Raw genomic sequence first — 17,476 nt, forward strand, 5'->3', positions numbered from 1 at the left:
TTCATTCCTTTCTTGATGGCTCGATAAAAGACGAGTATCTCCCAGTGTCTCAAACCCAAAACAAAGTAAAACTGGATTAAACCAAACAAGCGGGTCATGTTTGCTTCCATTATATCGAATTCTCAAGAAAGGAATGACAGCGTCTGTTGTTCTATTGCTCTAAAACAGAAAAAACTACCCCGAAAAACAGGAAAAAATTACCACGAAAAACAGAAAAAAAATTACCACGAAAAACAGAATAAAACATTTTTTTTTATTTGTCAAGTGAATGCAATACGCTTCCGTAGATTATCACCTGTGTAAAACAGTGTGGGATATGTGAAATAACGCTTATGTGAAGTTGTAAAACTGTTTAATTTAAATATTTTGCATCTTAGCAAAGTAGCTAGTTGTTGCCCCACCATTTTACACCTTAAACGCCACTAATGTCTTTTATTATACAGTGTAGGTTTTAAATATTATTAAGTTAACTGTTTCCCTCATGTCTTGTGGACTTGTTATGTAGATCAGAAGGACAGAAAAAGCCAGAATGATACAAAGCAAAGGAACACACTGAAAATGTAGCTGTTACACTTATTTTATTTAAATCTCCATTACAACAGGCCAAGTTGCATTGGCACAGGGTTTTTCTGTAGCATAGAAACAGCTGTAGTGGTGTGATGAGTCCGACTTAGTAAGTGGCCATGGTGCTCTGCAGCCAGTCTGTGAAAATGCAAGTCTGATGCAAGAAAGAAGAAAAATAAATGGAAAAGGCATATTGAAAGCTGTGTCACACCCAGCTTTGAGAATATTCCTGTATCGTAATAGAGAAATAAATTATTGCTGTGGGATTTTTTTTTTTTTTTTTACCTTGGCATAGACGCCGGGGTGATTCTTCTCTGCACACCCAAAGCCCCAGGACACAACACCCTGCAGCTCCCCATCACACACAACAGGACCACCAGAGTCACCCTGATAATGGGGGAGCAAAGCAGTTTAACATCAAAGTCTCACGTAAGCTAGGGATTCTCATAAGTAGTAAATACTTTGTGTACTTTGCAACAGCAGAGATTGATACCTGGCAGGAGTCTTTGCCTCCCTCGGTGTATCCAGCACAGAACATGGCCTCAGTGATCATGCCGGGGTAGGACATGTCACAGTCCTCATCAGACAGGATGGGGATTTCCAGGCACTGCAGCCTGTTACTGTCAGCAGCTGTGGAGATGCAGAGCCAGAGACAGAATGATGGACAAACAGAGAGTGAATAACAGGAGCCCTGCATGGATTCAGTGTTAATACTCACCGGAGCTCATGGTCACACCCCATCCAGAGACTGTGCACGTGATGCCAGCGGAGGCACAACTGGTGGGCAGAGCCACAGGCTTAACATATTCGTTGATGGTGGCGGGTTCACTCAGCTTGATCAGCATGATGTCATTGTTAACCAGCCAGGACTCGTAGTTGGGATGAGGGATCACGAGTTCAGCAGCAATGATCTGTTCATTGCCGTCCAGCCACCAACGGTTGTGGTCACCGAGGACAACGTCCATTTTGCTGAAAGAGAGGAAGAAGTTGTGAGTGACATGGAGAGAATGGTGACTTATGAGAAGTGTTGGAGATAATGTTTGAGGAGCACCCACGATTTGAAGCAGTGAGCAGCAGACACCACCCAGTACTCGTTGACCAGGGAGCCGCCACAGAAGTGGTAGCCAGAGTTCAGAGACACCTGATGGGGCTGGGAGTGAGGAGTGCACTCATACCCTCCGACAATTTTGTCATCTTCTGTGGCAACTGAAAAAAAATACTTACATATAAAATAGATGTACCCAAAAACAAATCTGCTGTCCTTCAAGGGGAACTGCGGCCATTTCTAAAATTCATATATGTTTTTCCTATGTTCTATGACAGTTCAAAAATATAAGAAAACATAACATTTCTCTCCCGAATCTAAAAACGAGTGTGCTAAACCTCAAACTTGTGATGTCATAGGGTATATAGACAATAAATTGGGAAAGATGTTGTAGATGACACTGAAAGCAAGGTAATTGTCTCAGTATATGAGGACATTCAGAACTGACAGCTCTGCCATAATGTCGTGACCTTTAACAAAACTAAATGTCTAAACAAGCCACTGAGAGATGAACGGGTGAACTTGTTCTGAATGCATGTTCTAGGCTAAGAATAAACCAGTGTCCAGTGCATGTCATCTATTTGGATTTGGCGATTCATTAATTCTCAAAACAAACTACACATGCTCACCATAACACAGAAGGGCGGCAGCATTGTCCGCATGTAATCATTATTCCATTAAGCAAAAAATAAGTTTTAGGCTACACACTAATACTTAATACTTTACGACATGCTTCCATAACACCGTCAAAAACTGTTTGCTTCCCGTTTCACACACCTGATTTCCATCACCTGGAGTTTACGTACAGTACAGGCCAAAAGTTTGGACACACCTTCTCATTCAATGCATTTTCTTTATTTTCATGACTATTTACATTGTAGATTCTCACTGAAGGCATCAAAACTATGAATGAACACATGTGGAGTTATGTACATAACAAAAAAAGGTGAAATAACTGAAAACATGTTTTATATTCTAGTTTCTTCAAAATAGCCACCCTTTGCTCTGATTACTGCTTTGCACACTCTTGGTATTCTCTCGATGAGCTTCAAGAGGTAGTCACCTGAAATGGTTTCCACTTCACAGGTGTGCCTTATCAGGGTTAATTAGTGGAATTTCTTGCTTTATCAATGGGGTTGGGACCATCAGTTGTGTTGTGCAGAAGTCAGGTTAATACACAGCCGACAGCCCTATTGGACAACTGTTAAAATTCATATTATGGCAAGAACCAATCAGCTAACTAAAGAAAAACGAGTGGCCATCATTACTTTAAGAAATGAAGGTCAGTCAGTCCGGAAAATTGCAAAAACTTTAAATGTGTCCCCAAGTGGAGTCGCAAAAACCATCAAACGCTACAACAAAACTGGCACACATGAGGACCGACCCAGGAAAGGAAGACCAAGAGTCACCTCTGCTTCTGAGGATAAGTTCATCTGAGTCACCAGCCTCAGAAATCGCAAGTTAACAGCAGCTCAGATCAGAGACCAGATGAATGCCACACAGAGTTCTAGCAGCAGACCCATCTCTAGAACAACTGTTAAGAGGAGACTGCGCCAATCAGGCCTTCATGGTCAAATAGCTGCTAGGAAACCACTGCTAAGGAGAGGCAACAAGCAGAAGAGATTTGTTTGGGCCAAGAAACACAAGGAATGGACATTAGACCAGTGGAAATCTGTGCTTTGGTCTGATGAGTCCAAATTTGAGATCTTTGGTTCCAACCGCCGTGTCTTTGTGAGATGCAGAAAAGGTGAACGGATGGATTCCACATGCCTGGTTCCCACTGTGAAGCATGGAGGAGGAGGTGTGATGGTGTGGGGGTGTTTTGCTGGTGACACTGTTGGGGATTTATTCAAAATTGAAGGCACACTGAACCAGCATGGCTACCACAGCATCCTGCAGCGACATGCCATCCCATCCGGTTTGCGTTTAGTTGGACGATCATTTATTTTTCAACAGGACAATGACCCCAAACACACCTCCAGGCTGTGTAAGGGCTATTTGACCAAGAAGGAGAGTGATGGAGTGCTGCGGCAGATGACCTGGCCTCCACAGTCACCGGACCTGAACCCAATCGAGATGGTTTGGGGTGAGCTGGACCGCAGAGTGAAGGCAAAGGGGCCAACAAGTGCTAAACACCTCTGGGAAGTCCTTCAAGACTGTTGGAAAACCATTTCAGGTGACTACCTCTTGAAGCTCATCGAGAGAATGCCAAGAGTGTGCAAAGCAGTAATCAGAGCAAAGGGTGGCTATTTTGAAGAAACTAGAATATAAAACATGTTTTCAGTTATTTCACCTTTTTTTGTTAAGTACATAACTCCACATGTGTTCATTCATAGTTTTGATGCCTTCAGTGAGAATCCACAATGTAAATAGTCATGAAAATAAAGAAAACGCATTGAATGAGAAGGTGTGTCCAAACTTTTGGCCTGTACTGTATATGCACTTCACACATTATTGCTCCACCCTGTGTTCAGTTTCATAATTTCACGTGTGTATTTTTTTATTTTACCTTGTGTTTAGATAAGGATAAAATAAAACAAAACTATATTATGGCTCAAACATATAGAACAAAGCTAATATGAATAAGACAATTAACACTATGAGTCCGAAAAAATCAGTCTCCCATTCATTGTCTACGGAGCAGAGTTTACACTTCATGACATCACAAGTCTGGTTTCATGGCTTTAAGGGAGAGTAGCTCATGTTCACAAATATTGACTGAGCTTTCCGAGGCCATGGAAATATTCATTCATTCATTCTCTTGAGGGTCGCGGGGGGGCTTGAGCCTATCCCAGCTGACATCGGGCGAGAGGCAGGGTACACCAGACTATCGCAGGGCTGACACATAGAGACAGACAACCATTCACGCTCACATTCACACCTACGGACAATTTAGGGTTATCAATTAACCCCAATCTGCGTGTCTTCGGTCTGTGGGAGGAAGCCGGAGTGCCCGGAGAGAACCCACGCTGACACGGGGAGAACATGCAAACAGAAGGACTCTCACACCCGGGATCGAACCGGGAACCCTCTTGCTGTGAGGCGACAGTGCTAACCACCACACCACCGTGCCGCCCCCATGGAAATATTGAAATTCTTAATTTAAGAGGTTCCCTTTTAAGAGGCTGTAGTGCATTCATTTTCCAGCCAGTACAGAGAAAGCAGTATCTCATGAAACAAGACAACCTAAGGCATTGTTACCAACTATGCCGGCATACCCTGTCAGGAAGAGAGGTAAATATTGCTCCAAATTTAGGCTAAATTTTGGCAAGGGAACACCTGGCATGGCCATTTTCAAAGGGGTCCCCTTGAACTATCACCTCAAGATGTATGTTGTTCTTTACTATTTGTACACTCCTTCAAATTAAAGCTGTACATTTGGGTTTAATTTGAACTGTACCAGTTTTAGTCTTTGCATGTAAGAAAATATGTAAATTTATCTGTGAAATAAGAAACCAAAGTATATCAGTAACTCTCATACTGACATAGTTTTCAACTAGCCTACATACTACAACAGCATAAGCAAATTCCTGAAATTCAGTTAAGGCTTTTGGTTTTGGTGTGTCACCCCAAGATCTTCAGTGATCCCATGAAAAGTGTCTGGGGTGCCACTGCTCGGCAAATGCCCAGTTTTTTTTTAATCCCCTTTGCCTCTTTGATGTTTGTCTGTGTCATAGATTTTCTTTGGCACATAATGAATCTACTGTCTGGAAGGCAAAATATTTCCCACACAGAATATATTCTGTGATTATTTCTGAATGTGGTCTATACTTACACACAGCTCCGAGGAGCAGAGCGAAGACCAGAGACCTCATGATTGGTTGATGCCAAATGGAGATGCAAAGATTACCTTGACTCATGCCGGGTTTTTATTGACTGCTTGAAACCTTGCCAACTGTAGTGACACGCCCCTGTCGCTGCTGCTGACCAGTCAAAACCCTCCAGTAGAGCTTTCACATGTCTTTTTATTGATTGTCAATGATGAATATATCAGTCACTGTACAGGGAGAGGTGAACAACACTTATCTGTCTCACATCACATCCATCTTCCCAAACAACAACAAGCACACAGACAACCACAGCTGACTAGAAGTCTTAAATTATGGGAACTATAAAATGAAAATTATGGACAATACATGTCCCTCAAATGGTGCAAATAGGAAGACACAAACATACTTACTAAAATTCTGGGCTATATAATTTCAGTGGGGCTCTGGTTTAATGATTTTTTCTCAGCTCTGTTACAAAAATGTACATTGAACCTGTGTGTTTTACATTAGTTTGATGCATTGTTGCACAGGCATGGTTTGGGTACAGTACAGTATGTTTTGTACAGGCTGTAATCAGCATCCTGACCTTCACTGTGCCCCAGACGCAGTGCCAGGTGGAGCTTCTCTCACAGATTGGCCCACCGAGTGGCTTTGGCCTTCGCAAATGAAAGCTGCAGGGAAAGCTCTCACATACAGAACAACCACTTCACAATGTATAGATGAATTATTTCTCTTTCTCTCGGTTTTAGTCAGTGTGATTCAGCTCTTCAGTTTCAGTGGCCATGAAAAGTGATGGCACAAGGATAGTATTTCCAAATTGTCAGTATGAAGAATGAGTTAAAGAATAAAAAAGAAACTACTCAATGCATTAACTTAAGAAACAGTTCAAGCAAACACATGCAGATAGATTAAACAGCTCAATATTATAACTGGGGAAAAGTAAAATTCTATGACACCAAAAATGCTATTAAATGAAAAAACAACAACCATAATAATCACTCACTAAGTTTAATGGATGTTGTTGATTACTTTGACTCAATTTATGACATACAGTCGCATATTGTGCCATTTAATATGCCACCAAATCAAATTTCCACAGTAACGTGATTACATTTGTCACATTTAAAAAAACAAGAACATCTCAGTCTGTATTTATATCAGCTCCGACTGTGCGTTTGATGTCTATCAATTAAATGATTTTCTGCTACTTTATATTCTCTCACAATCATAACTATAACCGCAGTGCTGTTATTTTTGTCTGTTGCACTTGTGTATCTGTTTAATTCGAATGCTCTATAAATATATTGGCTTAACTTGACGTGACTCTCACGGTAATAGGCAGCTTGCAGAGCGGATTTTATTCCACTAGGGTTTAGGTTATTCTGATTAAAATAAATAAAATAATTATTTACTCTTTATTAATATTTTGAAAATCAGAATGCAGCATAAAACAACAAAAAACACCCAAATCTGAGTAAAAGAAATAAGAGCCGCAATGATTAATCAATTAGTGTTCAACTATTAAATTAATCACCAAATAATTTGCTAATCCATAAATTGGTTTGAGTATTTTTTGTAAGGGGAAAAAAAGTCAGAATGTTTTAAATTCAGCTTTTAAAATGTGAATATATAGTAATATCAGGTTTCTTTACCTCTCTATGACAGATAACTGAATATATTTGAGTTGTGGACAAAACAAGACATTTGAGGACATCATCTTGGGCTTCAGTAAACACTGATTGACGTTTTTCACCATTTTCTGACCTTTTATAAACCAAACAACTAATCGATCAATTAAGAAAATAACTACTACTAATAATTAGTACTATTAATGGACATTTAAAGGGATAAAACTGGTACTGCTTCAGAGTTTATATGAGACTTTTAAACCATGAAAGTCAGACATCTCTCACAGGATTTATTTATAAAGCATATTATTATATTTTTTAAATATATTTTTCGACATTCTGTGGACTAAACAATTGATTAATTGTGAAAACATTTGTCAGATTAATCACTAATAAAAATAATCGCTAGTTGCAGCCATATTTATGTTGAATGAAAATCAATTTCATTCTAAAATTAAGCACATTGTATAGCATGTTTTTACAATTACATGTTTCTCACTTCAAAATTATGGATGTCAAAATACAGTATTTATAGTAGATACAATATAAGCACCAATTGCTTTGTTTATACTGTATCCTGAGGAGCAGGAAACAGTTGAACACCTGTGTGATAAATGAAGTTGCATTTTAAAATATTGTGATGAAGATACCATGATGTATGAAGACAGGAGACAAACATCATTTAAAAGTCAAGATGTAAGACTTTATTGACTCAAATGTAAAACAGTGCCACTGCTAAAAACTCTACAGCAATACTGAAGTTAGAATAATAGCAGAAAGGCAGCACAGTACGATGGCGATCGCAAGATCAGACTTAATACTTGGCCATGGTGCGCTCCAGCCAGTCGTTGAAGATGCAGACCTGTGAATGGAGACAGAATGAGTATGGTTAATTATAACTGGTCACGCATGTGGAATTTCATTGTCAAATAGCTTTATTATGTATTATAAAGAGATATTTTAGGGTTACCTTGGCGTAGACACCAGGGTGGTCCTTCTCAGCACATCCGTAGCCCCAGGACACAACACCCTGCAGCTCACCGTTGCACACGACGGGGCCACCAGAGTCACCCTGAGAACACAGAGTGTATATGTGAAGAAAATTCCCAATGTTTTGGATTTGCAAATGAGACTGACCTAGAGCAAGAACCTCCGTAGAGTCCTCTTGTAACGTACCTGGCAAGAGTCCTTGCCTCCCTCCAGGTATCCAGCGCAGAACATGGCATCAGTGATCATGCCAGGGTAGGAGTTATCACAGTCCTCGAAGGACAGGATGGGGATGTCCAGGCACTGCAGCTTGTTCTTGTCAGCAGCTACGATGTGTAAAACAAAAGGGTTAGAATAACACAAATGTAAATGTTGCCCAGTAACTGCTAGCTAAATTCAGGTGCTACTCACTGGAGCTCATGGTGTTGCCCCAGCCAGAGACTTTGCACATGGTGCCAGCAGGAGCACAGCTGGTGGGCAGAGCCACAGGCTGCACGTACTGGTTGAGGGTGGCGGGCTCGCTCAGCTTGATCAGCATGATGTCATTGTTGATGTTGTAGGAGCTGTACTCAGGGTGGCGGATGACACGGGAGGACCTGATGAACTGCTCTTTGCCCTCAGTGACTCTGAGGTTGTGCTCTCCAAGACGCACCTCCACACGGCTGGAGAGGAAACAGAGGATTAGTGGCAGCTTAGTTTCATGATGCCTTTTAAAAGCAGATTAACACTGGTCTTTATAATAAGGCATGTGACGTACGACTTGTAGCAGTGAGCAGCAGACACAACCCAGTTCTCGTTGACCAGGGAGCCACCACAGAAGTGGTAGCCAGAGTTCAGAGACACCTGATGGGGCTGGGAGTAGGGCTTGCACTCATACCCTCCGACGATCTTGTCGTCCTCCGTGGCAACTGAAAACACACAGGAGGTCAAATAGTCAGCAATAAGTGACCATTTTTTTAATTCAATGATTAGAACTAATGAACACAAGCAGAAAGACATTCTTACAAGCAGCTCCGATGAGCAGAACAAAGACCAGAGACCTCATGGTTGCTGTGTGATCCTGTCGATGAGAGACTTCACCTGGAGCCCTGGTTTATATGGAACGGTCCCGCTAATCTTTACCTGCTGAACACACCCCCAAGGTTACTTTTGACCAATCAGGACCCTGGAAAAAGTTTTTCTGGGAATTGGAAAAGCAAATATTGTGTGGCTGTGGGGTGGTCAGTGCAAGCATATGTCACATGCAAGCATTTACATCAGTGGTTCCCAACTGGTCCACCCACACCCTCCAGATGTCTGTTGGTCATTAGTTCAAGGTCCATGCAGTTTAATATATTCAGCTTCATACTTGCGTTTTGCCATGTCGTTGAGCTAGTTTGCTGTCTATGTTAAATTACTGTCTCTTGGTCACTCACTCCACAGCAGGAAACAGCACCTCTGTGCCAGACATTTACTGTATTTCTAAATAAAGTGTGTTTTTTACAAACTTGACACATTCACAAGTCACTTTAAGTCCATTGAGAATGGACCAACGACCCACCAGTTTTGAACCACTGCTTTCAATTACTATTCAGTAAAACTACACTTTCTCTTGGTATCTGCATTAACTAGTTTCCATGATGCATTTCTATAATCTAAACATTTCATGTGATGGTTTTGCAGAGTACTCTATACGTGCAATAACATCTGTACATATGTTTAGCACAGGAATCATTTTGTAATCATTAACCTTGTGATGGATGGATTGTTGCTGTGAGGACATGGTTGCAGCACTGCAGATGGCCTGATTCACAACCACAGTTGTTGATTGTAGCTTTCACAGGCAAAGCAGCCAACGTGTCTTTAGATAGAAATGTAAAATTTTTAGGTTTCTTTACTTCTATTAGACAGATAACTGATTATATTTGAGTTGTAGACAAAACAAGACATTTGAGGACGTCATTTTGGGCTTCAGTAAACACTGATCGACGTTTTTCCACCATTTTCAGACATTTTCTGAACCAAACAATTAATCGATTAATGCAGATACCAAGAGAAGGTGTAGTTTTACTGAATAGTAATTGAAAGTAGTGGTTTCAAACTGGTTTGTCGTTGGTCCATTCTCAATGGACTTAAAGTGACTTGTGAATGTGTCAAGTTTGTAAAAAAATTTCTGGCACAGAGGTGCCGTTTCCTGCTGTGGAGTGAGTGACCAAGAGACAGTAACTTAACATAAACAGCAAACTAGCTCAACGACATGGCAAAACGCAAGTATGAAGCTTAATATATTAAACTGCATGGACCTTAAACTGATGACTAAGAGAAATCTGGAGGGTGTGGGTGGACCAGTTGGGAACCACTGATGTAAAGGAGCATGCAGGCATATGTCATATGCTTGCATGTGACATATGCTTGCACTGACCACCCCACAGCCACACAATATTTGCTTTTCCAATTCCCAGAAAAACTTTTTCCAGGGTCCTGATTGGTCAAAAGTAACCTTGGGGGTGTGTTCAGCAGGTAAAGATTAGCGGGACCGTTCCATATAAACCAGGGCTCCAGGTGAAGTCTCTCATCGACAGGATCACACAGCAACCATGAGGTCTCTGGTCTTTGTTCTGCTCATCGGAGCTGCTTGTAAGAATGTCTTTCTGCTTGTGTTCATTAGTTCTAATCATTGAATTAAAAAAATGGTCACTTATTGCTGACTATTTGACCTCCTGTGTGTTTTCAGTTGCCACGGAGGACGACAAGATCGTCGGAGGGTATGAGTGCAAGCCCTACTCCCAGCCCCATCAGGTGTCTCTGAACTCTGGCTACCACTTCTGTGGTGGCTCCCTGGTCAACGAGAACTGGGTTGTGTCTGCTGCTCACTGCTACAAGTCGTACGTCACATGCCTTATTATAAAGACCAGTGTTAATCTGCTTTTAAAAGGCATCATGAAACTAAGCTGCCACTAATCCTCTGTTTCCTCTCCAGCCGTGTGGAGGTGCGTCTTGGAGAGCACAACCTCAGAGTCACTGAGGGCAAAGAGCAGTTCATCAGGTCCTCCCGTGTCATCCGCCACCCTGAGTACAGCTCCTACAACATTAACAATGACATCATGCTGATCAAGCTGAGCGAGCCCGCCACCCTCAACCAGTACGTGCAGCCTGTGGCTCTGCCCACCAGCTGTGCTCCTGCTGGCACCATGTGCAAAGTCTCTGGCTGGGGCAACACCATGAGCTCCAGTGAGTAGCACCTGAATTTAGCTAGCAGTTACACAATGTTTATGAGCAACATTTACATTTGTGTTATTCTAACCCTTTTGTTTTACACATCGTAGCTGCTGACAAGAACAAGCTGCAGTGCCTGGACATCCCCATCCTGTCCTTCGAGGACTGTGATAACTCCTACCCTGGCATGATCACTGATGCCATGTTCTGCGCTGGATACCTGGAGGGAGGAAAGGACTCTTGCCAGGTACGTTACAAGAGGACTCTGCAGGGGTCTTCGTTTTAGATCAGTCTCATTTGCAAATCCAAAACATTGGGAATTTTCTTCACATATACACTCTGTGTTCTCAGGGTGACTCTGGTGGCCCCGTCGTGTGCAACGGTGAGCTGCAGGGTGTTGTGTCCTGGGGCTACGGATGTGCTGAGAAGGACCACCCTGGTGTCTACGCCAAGGTAACCCTAAAATATCTCTTTATAATACATAATAAAGCTATTTGACAATGAAATTCCACATGCGTGACCAGTTATAATTAACCATACTCATTCTGTCTCCATTCACAGGTCTGCCTCTTCAACGACTGGCTGGAGCGCACCATGGCCAAGTATTAAGTCTGATCTTGCGATCACCATCATACTGTGCTGCCTTTCTGCTTTTATTCTAACTTCAGTATTTGTTGTAGAGTTTTTAGCAGTGGCACTGTTTAACATTTGAGTCAATAAAGTCTTACATCTTGACTTTTAAATGATGTTTGTCTCCTGTCTTCATACATCATGGTATCTTCATCACAATACTTTAAAATGCAACTTCATTTATCACACAGGTGTTCAACTGTTTCCTGCTCCTCAGGATACAGTAAAAACAAAGCAATTGGTGCTTATATTGTATCTACTATAAATACTGTGTTTTGACATCTAAAACGTCACTTACTCATCACTGCATTCTTTATGATTTGGTGGGTTGGACACCATTGACTATTCACAAGCAACAGCACTGGTATATTTTTATCTATAAAGCAATATTGGGCAAACCTCTGGACTACCTCTGCATCCTTCTGTGAGTCAGCTCTGGTAGTTACCAGCTACGCTTCTCCAAGTGGTTGCTTTTTAATGTACCCTGGGTTTTAAAAGATCTGGGGAAAACTGTACTCTCCTCCTGTTCACCTTAGACATGGAACAATCTTCAAAAAGATCTAAAATTTAAAAAAGAACTTATATCCATCAATGAATTCAAGGGCATCATAAAGAATGTGGTGACAGAGACATGTGCTTGTTTCTCTTTTGAGGCCACTATGTTTGAATAGACATTGCTTTATTGTGGACTTTTGTAATGTATGTTGTATTTGTTGCATTTTGGATGTGTTTTGATTGGCTGCTACCTCGGCCTGGTCTCTCTTATAAAAAAGATTTTCAATCACAAGGGGACTTCCTGGTTAAATAAAGGATAAATAAATAATATTAATGAATTAAAATTAATAAATAATTAACTAGTTTCCATGATGCATTTCTATAATCTAAACATTCCATGTGACATTTTTGCAGAGTACACTCTATACGTGGAATTGCATCTGTACGTTTAGCACAGGAATCATTTTGTGATTATTAACCATGTGATGGATGGATTGTTGCTGTGAGGACATGGTTACAGCACTGCAGATGGCCTGATTCACAACCACAGTTGTTGATTGTAGCTTTCACAGGCAAAGCAGTCAACGTGTCCTTAGATAGAAATGTAAATATTTTCAGGTTTCTTTACTTCTCTAGGACAGATAACTGATTATATTTGAGTTGTGGACAGAACAAGACATTTAAGAATGTCATCTTGGGCGTCAGTAAACACTGATCGACGTTTTGCCACCATTTTCTGACATTTTATAAACCAAACAACTAATCGATCAATGGAGAAAATAATCAACAGATTAATCATCAAGCAAAATAATCATTATCTGTGGGCATGGGACTGTTGGTCGGACAAAAGAAGCAATTCAAAGAGGTCTGGGAAATTGTGATCAGCATTTTTCATGTCATTTCTTTATGTTTTCTCGACTAAACGATTGATTAATTGTGAAAATATTTATCAGGTTAATCGCTAATAAAGAAGTTAGCTTCAGCCATATTTATGTTAATGAAAATCGATTTAATTCTAAAACTAAGCACATTGTATGTTTTTACTATGACAAGTTTGTCACTTAAACGTTTTTGTTTTTTATTTATTTAACCTTTATTTAACCAGGAAGTCCTGTTGTGATTGAAAATATATTTTACAAGAGAGCCCTGGCCGAGGTAGCAGCCAGTCAAAACACATCTAAAATGCAACAATACAAAAGTCCACAATAAAGCAACGTCTATTCAAACATAGTGGCCTCACAAGAAAAACAAGCACATGTCTCTGTCACCACATTCTTTATGACGCCCTTCAGTTCATCAATGGATATACGTCTTTTTTAAATTTAGATCTTTTTTTAAGATTGTTCCATGTCTAAGGTGAACAGCAGGAGAATGCAGTTTTCACCAGATCTGTTCAAACCCGGGTTGCATTAAAAACTACCAGAGCTGACTCACAGAAGGATGCAGAGGTAGTCCAGAGGTTTGCCCAATATTGCTTTAAAGATAAAAATACACCAGTGCTGTTGCTTGTGAATAGTCAATGGTGTCCAACCCACCAAATCATGAAGAATGCAGTGATGAGTAAGTGATGTTTTAGATGTCAAAACACATTATTTATAGTAGATACAATATAAGCACCAATTGCTTTGTTTTTACTGTATCCTGAAGAGCAGGAAACAGTTGAACACCTGTGTGATAAATGAAGTTGCATTTTAAAGTATTGTGATGAAGATACCATGATGTATGAAGACAGGAGACAAGCATCATTTAAAAGTCAAGATGTAAGACTTTATTGACTCAAATGTAAAACAGTGCCACTGTTAAAAACTCTACAACAAATAATGATAGAAAGGCAGCACAGTACGATGGTGATCGCAAGATCAGACTTAATACTTGGCCATGGTGTGCTCCAGCCAGTCGTTGAAGATGCAGACCTGTGAATGGAGACAGAATGAGTATGGTTAATTATAACTGGTCACGCATGTGGAATTTCATTGTCAAATAGCTTTATTATGTATTATAAAGAGATATTTTAGGGTTACCTTGGCGTAGACACCAGGGTGGTCCTTCTCAGCACATCCGTAGCCCCAGGACACAACACCCTGCAGCTCACCGTTGCACACGACGGGGCCACCAGAGTCACCCTGAGAACACAGAGTGTATATGTGAAGAAAATTCCCAATGTTTTGGATTTGCAAATGAGACTGACCTAGAGCAAGAACCTCCGTAGAGTCCTCTTGTAACGTACCTGGCAAGAGTCCTTGCCTCCCTCCAGGTATCCAGCGCAGAACATGGCATCAGTGATCATGCCAGGGTAGGAGTTATCACAGTCCTCGAAGGACAGGATGGGGATGTCCAGGCACTGCAGCTTGTTCTTGTCAGCAGCTACGATGTGTAAAACAAAAGGGTTAGAATAACACAAATGTAAATGTTGCTCATAAACATTGTGTAACTGCTAGCTAAATTCAGGTGCTACTCACTGGAGCTCATGGTGTTGCCCCAGCCAGAGACTTTGCACATGGTGCCAGCAGGAGCACAGCTGGTGGGCAGAGCCACAGGCTGCACGTACTGGTTGAGGGTGGCGGGCTCGCTCAGCTTGATCAGCATGATGTCATTGTTGATGTTGTAGGAGCTGTACTCAGGGTGGCGGATGACACGGGAGGACCTGATGAACTGCTCTTTGCCCTCGGTGACTCTGAGGTTGTGCTCTCCAAGACGCACCTCCACACGGCTGGAGAGGAAACAGAGGATTAGTGGCAGCTTAGTTTCATGATGCCTTTTAAAAGCAGATTAACACTGGTCTTTATAATAAGGCATGTGACGTACGACTTGTAGCAGTGAGCAGCAGACACAACCCAGTTCTCGTTGACCAGGGAGCCACCACAGAAGTGGTAGCCAGAGTTCAGAGACACCTGATGGGGCTGGGAGTAGGGCTTGCATTCATACCCTCCGACGATCTTGTCGTCCTCTGTGGCAACTGAAAAGACATGGGAGGTCAAATAGTCAGCAATAAGTGACCATTTTTTTAAATTATTTATTTAAGATATTTTTGGGGGCATTTTGCCTTTAATGGACAGGACAGCCAAATGTGAAAGGGGGAGAGAGAGAGAGAGAGAGAGAGAGAGAGAGGGGATGACACGCAGGAAAGGGCCACAGGCTGGACTCGAACCAGGGCCGCTGCGGCAACAGCCTTATACATGGGGCGCCTGCTCCATCCACCAAGCCTCCGACGCCCTAGTGACCATTTTTTTAATTCAGTGATTAGAAATAATGAACACAAGCAGAAAGACATTCTTACAAGCAGCTCCGATGAGCAGAACGAAGACCAGAGACCTCATGGTTGCTGTGTGATCCTGTCGATGAGAGATGTCACCTGGAGCCCTGGTTTATATGGAACGGACCCGCTAATCTTTACCTGCTGAACACACCCCCGAGGTTAATTTTGACCAATCAGGACCCTGGAAAAAGTTTTTCAGGGAATTGGAAAAGCAAATATTGTGTGGCTGTGGGGTGGTCAGTGCAAGCATACAGCATGGGAGGAGAATTGTTCTTGTAAATCTCCCAAGAAGCATGTTAAATGCCATTCATAATGGAGGGACATTGGGGAAACAAGCATTTAAAAAACTTAGTGTAGCAAATGTGTGCATTTTTCATGAAAAAGCCTTATTCATATGACATACGCCTGCATGTCCGTTAAATAAGTGGTTCCCAACTGGTCCAGATTTCTCTTGGTCATTAATTCAAGGTCCATGCAGTTTAATATATTCAGCGTCATACTTGGGTTTTGCTGTGTCGTTGAGCTAGCTTGCTGTTGATGTTAAGTTACTGTCTCTTGGTCACTCACTCCATAGCAGGAAATGGCACCTCTGTGCCAGAAATAAAGTGTGTTTTTTACAAAGCTGACACATTCACGAGTCAATTGCTGGCCATCCAGAATGGATCCGCTACCCACTTTTGAGCCACGATCCACCAGTTTGGAACCACTGCTTGAAATTACTATTCAGTAAAACTACACATTCTCTTGGTATCTGCATTAACTAGTTTCCATGATGCATTTCTGTAATCTAAACATTCCATGTGATGGTTTTGCAGAGTACACTCTATACGTGGAATAACATCTGTACATATGTTTAGCACAGGAATCATTTTGTGATCATTAACCTTGTGATGGATGGATTGTTGCTGTGAGGACATGGTTACAGCACTGCAGATGGCCTGATTCACAACCACAGTTGGCAAAGCAGCCAACATGTCTTTAGATAGAACGCGAGTTGATTCAGTGAAGTGAGAAGAGACAAACAGCTCCAAGAAACAAAATCACTTACTCGAACAATTACTGTATGAAATCGCCAGTAGGGACACTTCTGAGTGAATAAATTGTAAATGGGACTGCATTTTTGCGTTTGAGTGTCTTAAAAGTAATCAGATGGTGTTTTTTAAACATTGTTACAGTAAAAATGGAGTGAGAATTAAAATCAGTACAAAGAATTATAACTGACTGTGTAATAAAGAAAGAATCTGCACAGTCGCGCAGTCAGTTATCCTGATATCTGGGGTAAAATTCAGTGCAGCTCTGCTGTTCGGTGAGGTTTGAGTCAACCTGAGGTACATTCAGCTGTTTAGACGTTACAGAGGAGCAGCTGCAATTTCACGTGATAAATATGCATGAATCACATGAATATTTGTGGGAGATTAAGAAGAGCAGGTGCAGTCTGAAGATTCAAAATCCACAGAAGGATTTAGAGGGATTTAGAATCCACTACATACAGTGTTTTCTTAGTGAACGGTGGCATTTGTGATAGGATTTTTCCTCACATTTATAGAGGTGCTTAAACGACACTGTCTCAGTTATATTTTTAACCACACAGACGTCATTAGCAGTGACTGTGAAATGTCAAAAAGCAATCAAATAGGTTGTCAAACAGCAATTAGTAATGAGCAATGGGCTATGGTTTTCTTTTTTCTGTACTGTAATTACTCTGAGTTAAAGATAAAAATGAATGGAATTAATTTCATTATAAAATATACACCCAGTGAGTTTTGGTTATTATGTTCGGCTTGTTCTAGGTAAAGTGTTATGTACTGCTGATTATATCTTGGCTGCCTGCTCTGGTGCTGATCAGTGTCGGCCTTGACTAAAGGCTCTGTGTGAACAATCCAACTGCTTCAGCCATATTGAATTG

The 17,476-nt window shown here is 41.3% G+C and overlaps 4 protein-coding genes across 4 annotated transcripts; 1 reads left to right on the plus strand and 3 right to left on the minus strand.

The window, feature by feature from the left end:
- Positions 1–559: 559 nt before the first annotated feature.
- On the minus strand, positions 560–5,467 carry LOC117265267 (trypsin-2-like). The gene is made up of 6 exons (XM_033639664.1): positions 5,385–5,467; positions 1,620–1,770; positions 1,283–1,533; positions 1,058–1,194; positions 850–951; positions 560–718 (listed from the first exon to the last, which is right to left on the minus strand). Exons 1-6 carry the CDS (start codon positions 5,422–5,424, stop codon positions 671–673), a joined length of 729 nt encoding a protein of 242 aa, XP_033495555.1. The 5' UTR covers positions 5,425–5,467; the 3' UTR covers positions 560–670.
- A 2,221-nt stretch (positions 5,468–7,688) lies between these two features.
- On the minus strand, positions 7,689–9,103 carry LOC117265265 (trypsin-2). The gene is made up of 6 exons (XM_033639662.2): positions 9,000–9,103; positions 8,752–8,902; positions 8,406–8,656; positions 8,184–8,320; positions 7,978–8,079; positions 7,689–7,869 (listed from the first exon to the last, which is right to left on the minus strand). Exons 1-6 carry the CDS (start codon positions 9,037–9,039, stop codon positions 7,822–7,824), a joined length of 729 nt encoding a protein of 242 aa, XP_033495553.2. The 5' UTR covers positions 9,040–9,103; the 3' UTR covers positions 7,689–7,821.
- A 1,402-nt stretch (positions 9,104–10,505) lies between these two features.
- Positions 10,506–11,932, plus strand: LOC117265268 (trypsin-2-like). Its single transcript, XM_078171709.1, has 6 exons — positions 10,506–10,610; positions 10,708–10,858; positions 10,954–11,204; positions 11,300–11,436; positions 11,541–11,642; positions 11,751–11,932. Exons 1-6 carry the CDS (start codon positions 10,571–10,573, stop codon positions 11,796–11,798), a joined length of 729 nt encoding a protein of 242 aa, XP_078027835.1. The 5' UTR covers positions 10,506–10,570; the 3' UTR covers positions 11,799–11,932.
- A 2,127-nt stretch (positions 11,933–14,059) lies between these two features.
- On the minus strand, positions 14,060–15,739 carry LOC117265264 (trypsin-2). Its single transcript, XM_033639660.2, has 6 exons — positions 15,592–15,739; positions 15,120–15,270; positions 14,774–15,024; positions 14,542–14,678; positions 14,336–14,437; positions 14,060–14,227 (listed from the first exon to the last, which is right to left on the minus strand). Exons 1-6 carry the CDS (start codon positions 15,629–15,631, stop codon positions 14,180–14,182), a joined length of 729 nt encoding a protein of 242 aa, XP_033495551.1. The 5' UTR covers positions 15,632–15,739; the 3' UTR covers positions 14,060–14,179.
- Between the last annotated feature and the right edge of the window lie 1,737 nt (positions 15,740–17,476).

The sequence above is a fragment of the Epinephelus lanceolatus genome, chromosome 10 (assembly GCF_041903045.1).
Source record: "Epinephelus lanceolatus isolate andai-2023 chromosome 10, ASM4190304v1, whole genome shotgun sequence".
Lineage (NCBI taxonomy): Eukaryota > Metazoa > Chordata > Actinopteri > Perciformes > Serranidae > Epinephelus > Epinephelus lanceolatus.

What these genes read in the sequence shown, in the direction of transcription:
- LOC117265265 (XM_033639662.2), bottom strand. Translation starts at nt 9,039, where the DNA reads ATGAGGTCTCTGGTCTTTGTTCTGCTCATCGGAGCTGCTT. An exon ending in GCTGCTCACTGCTACAAGTC is followed by an intron (nt 8,657 to 8,751) that starts GTACGTCACATG and finishes TTTCCTCTCCAG; the next exon opens with CCGTGTGGAGGTGCGTCTTG. An exon ending in ACCCTGGTGTCTACGCCAAG is followed by an intron (nt 7,870 to 7,977) that starts GTAACCCTAAAA and finishes CTCCATTCACAG; the next exon opens with GTCTGCATCTTCAACGACTG.
- LOC117265264 (XM_033639660.2), bottom strand. Translation starts at nt 15,631, where the DNA reads ATGAGGTCTCTGGTCTTCGTTCTGCTCATCGGAGCTGCTT. An exon ending in GCTGCTCACTGCTACAAGTC is followed by an intron (nt 15,025 to 15,119) that starts GTACGTCACATG and finishes TTTCCTCTCCAG; the next exon opens with CCGTGTGGAGGTGCGTCTTG. An exon ending in GAGGCAAGGACTCTTGCCAG is followed by an intron (nt 14,438 to 14,541) that starts GTACGTTACAAG and finishes CTGTGTTCTCAG; the next exon opens with GGTGACTCTGGTGGCCCCGT.
- LOC117265267 (XM_033639664.1), bottom strand. Translation starts at nt 5,424, where the DNA reads ATGAGGTCTCTGGTCTTCGCTCTGCTCCTCGGAGCTGTGT. An exon ending in GGGTGTGACCATGAGCTCCG is followed by an intron (nt 1,195 to 1,282) that starts GTGAGTATTAAC and finishes GCATCTCCACAG; the next exon opens with CTGCTGACAGTAACAGGCTG. An exon ending in ACCCCGGCGTCTATGCCAAG is followed by an intron (nt 719 to 849) that starts GTAAAAAAAAAA and finishes TTCTTGCATCAG; the next exon opens with ACTTGCATTTTCACAGACTG.
- LOC117265268 (XM_078171709.1), top strand. Translation starts at nt 10,571, where the DNA reads ATGAGGTCTCTGGTCTTTGTTCTGCTCATCGGAGCTGCTT. An exon ending in GGGCAACACCATGAGCTCCA is followed by an intron (nt 11,205 to 11,299) that starts GTGAGTAGCACC and finishes TACACATCGTAG; the next exon opens with CTGCTGACAAGAACAAGCTG. An exon ending in GAGGAAAGGACTCTTGCCAG is followed by an intron (nt 11,437 to 11,540) that starts GTACGTTACAAG and finishes CTGTGTTCTCAG; the next exon opens with GGTGACTCTGGTGGCCCCGT.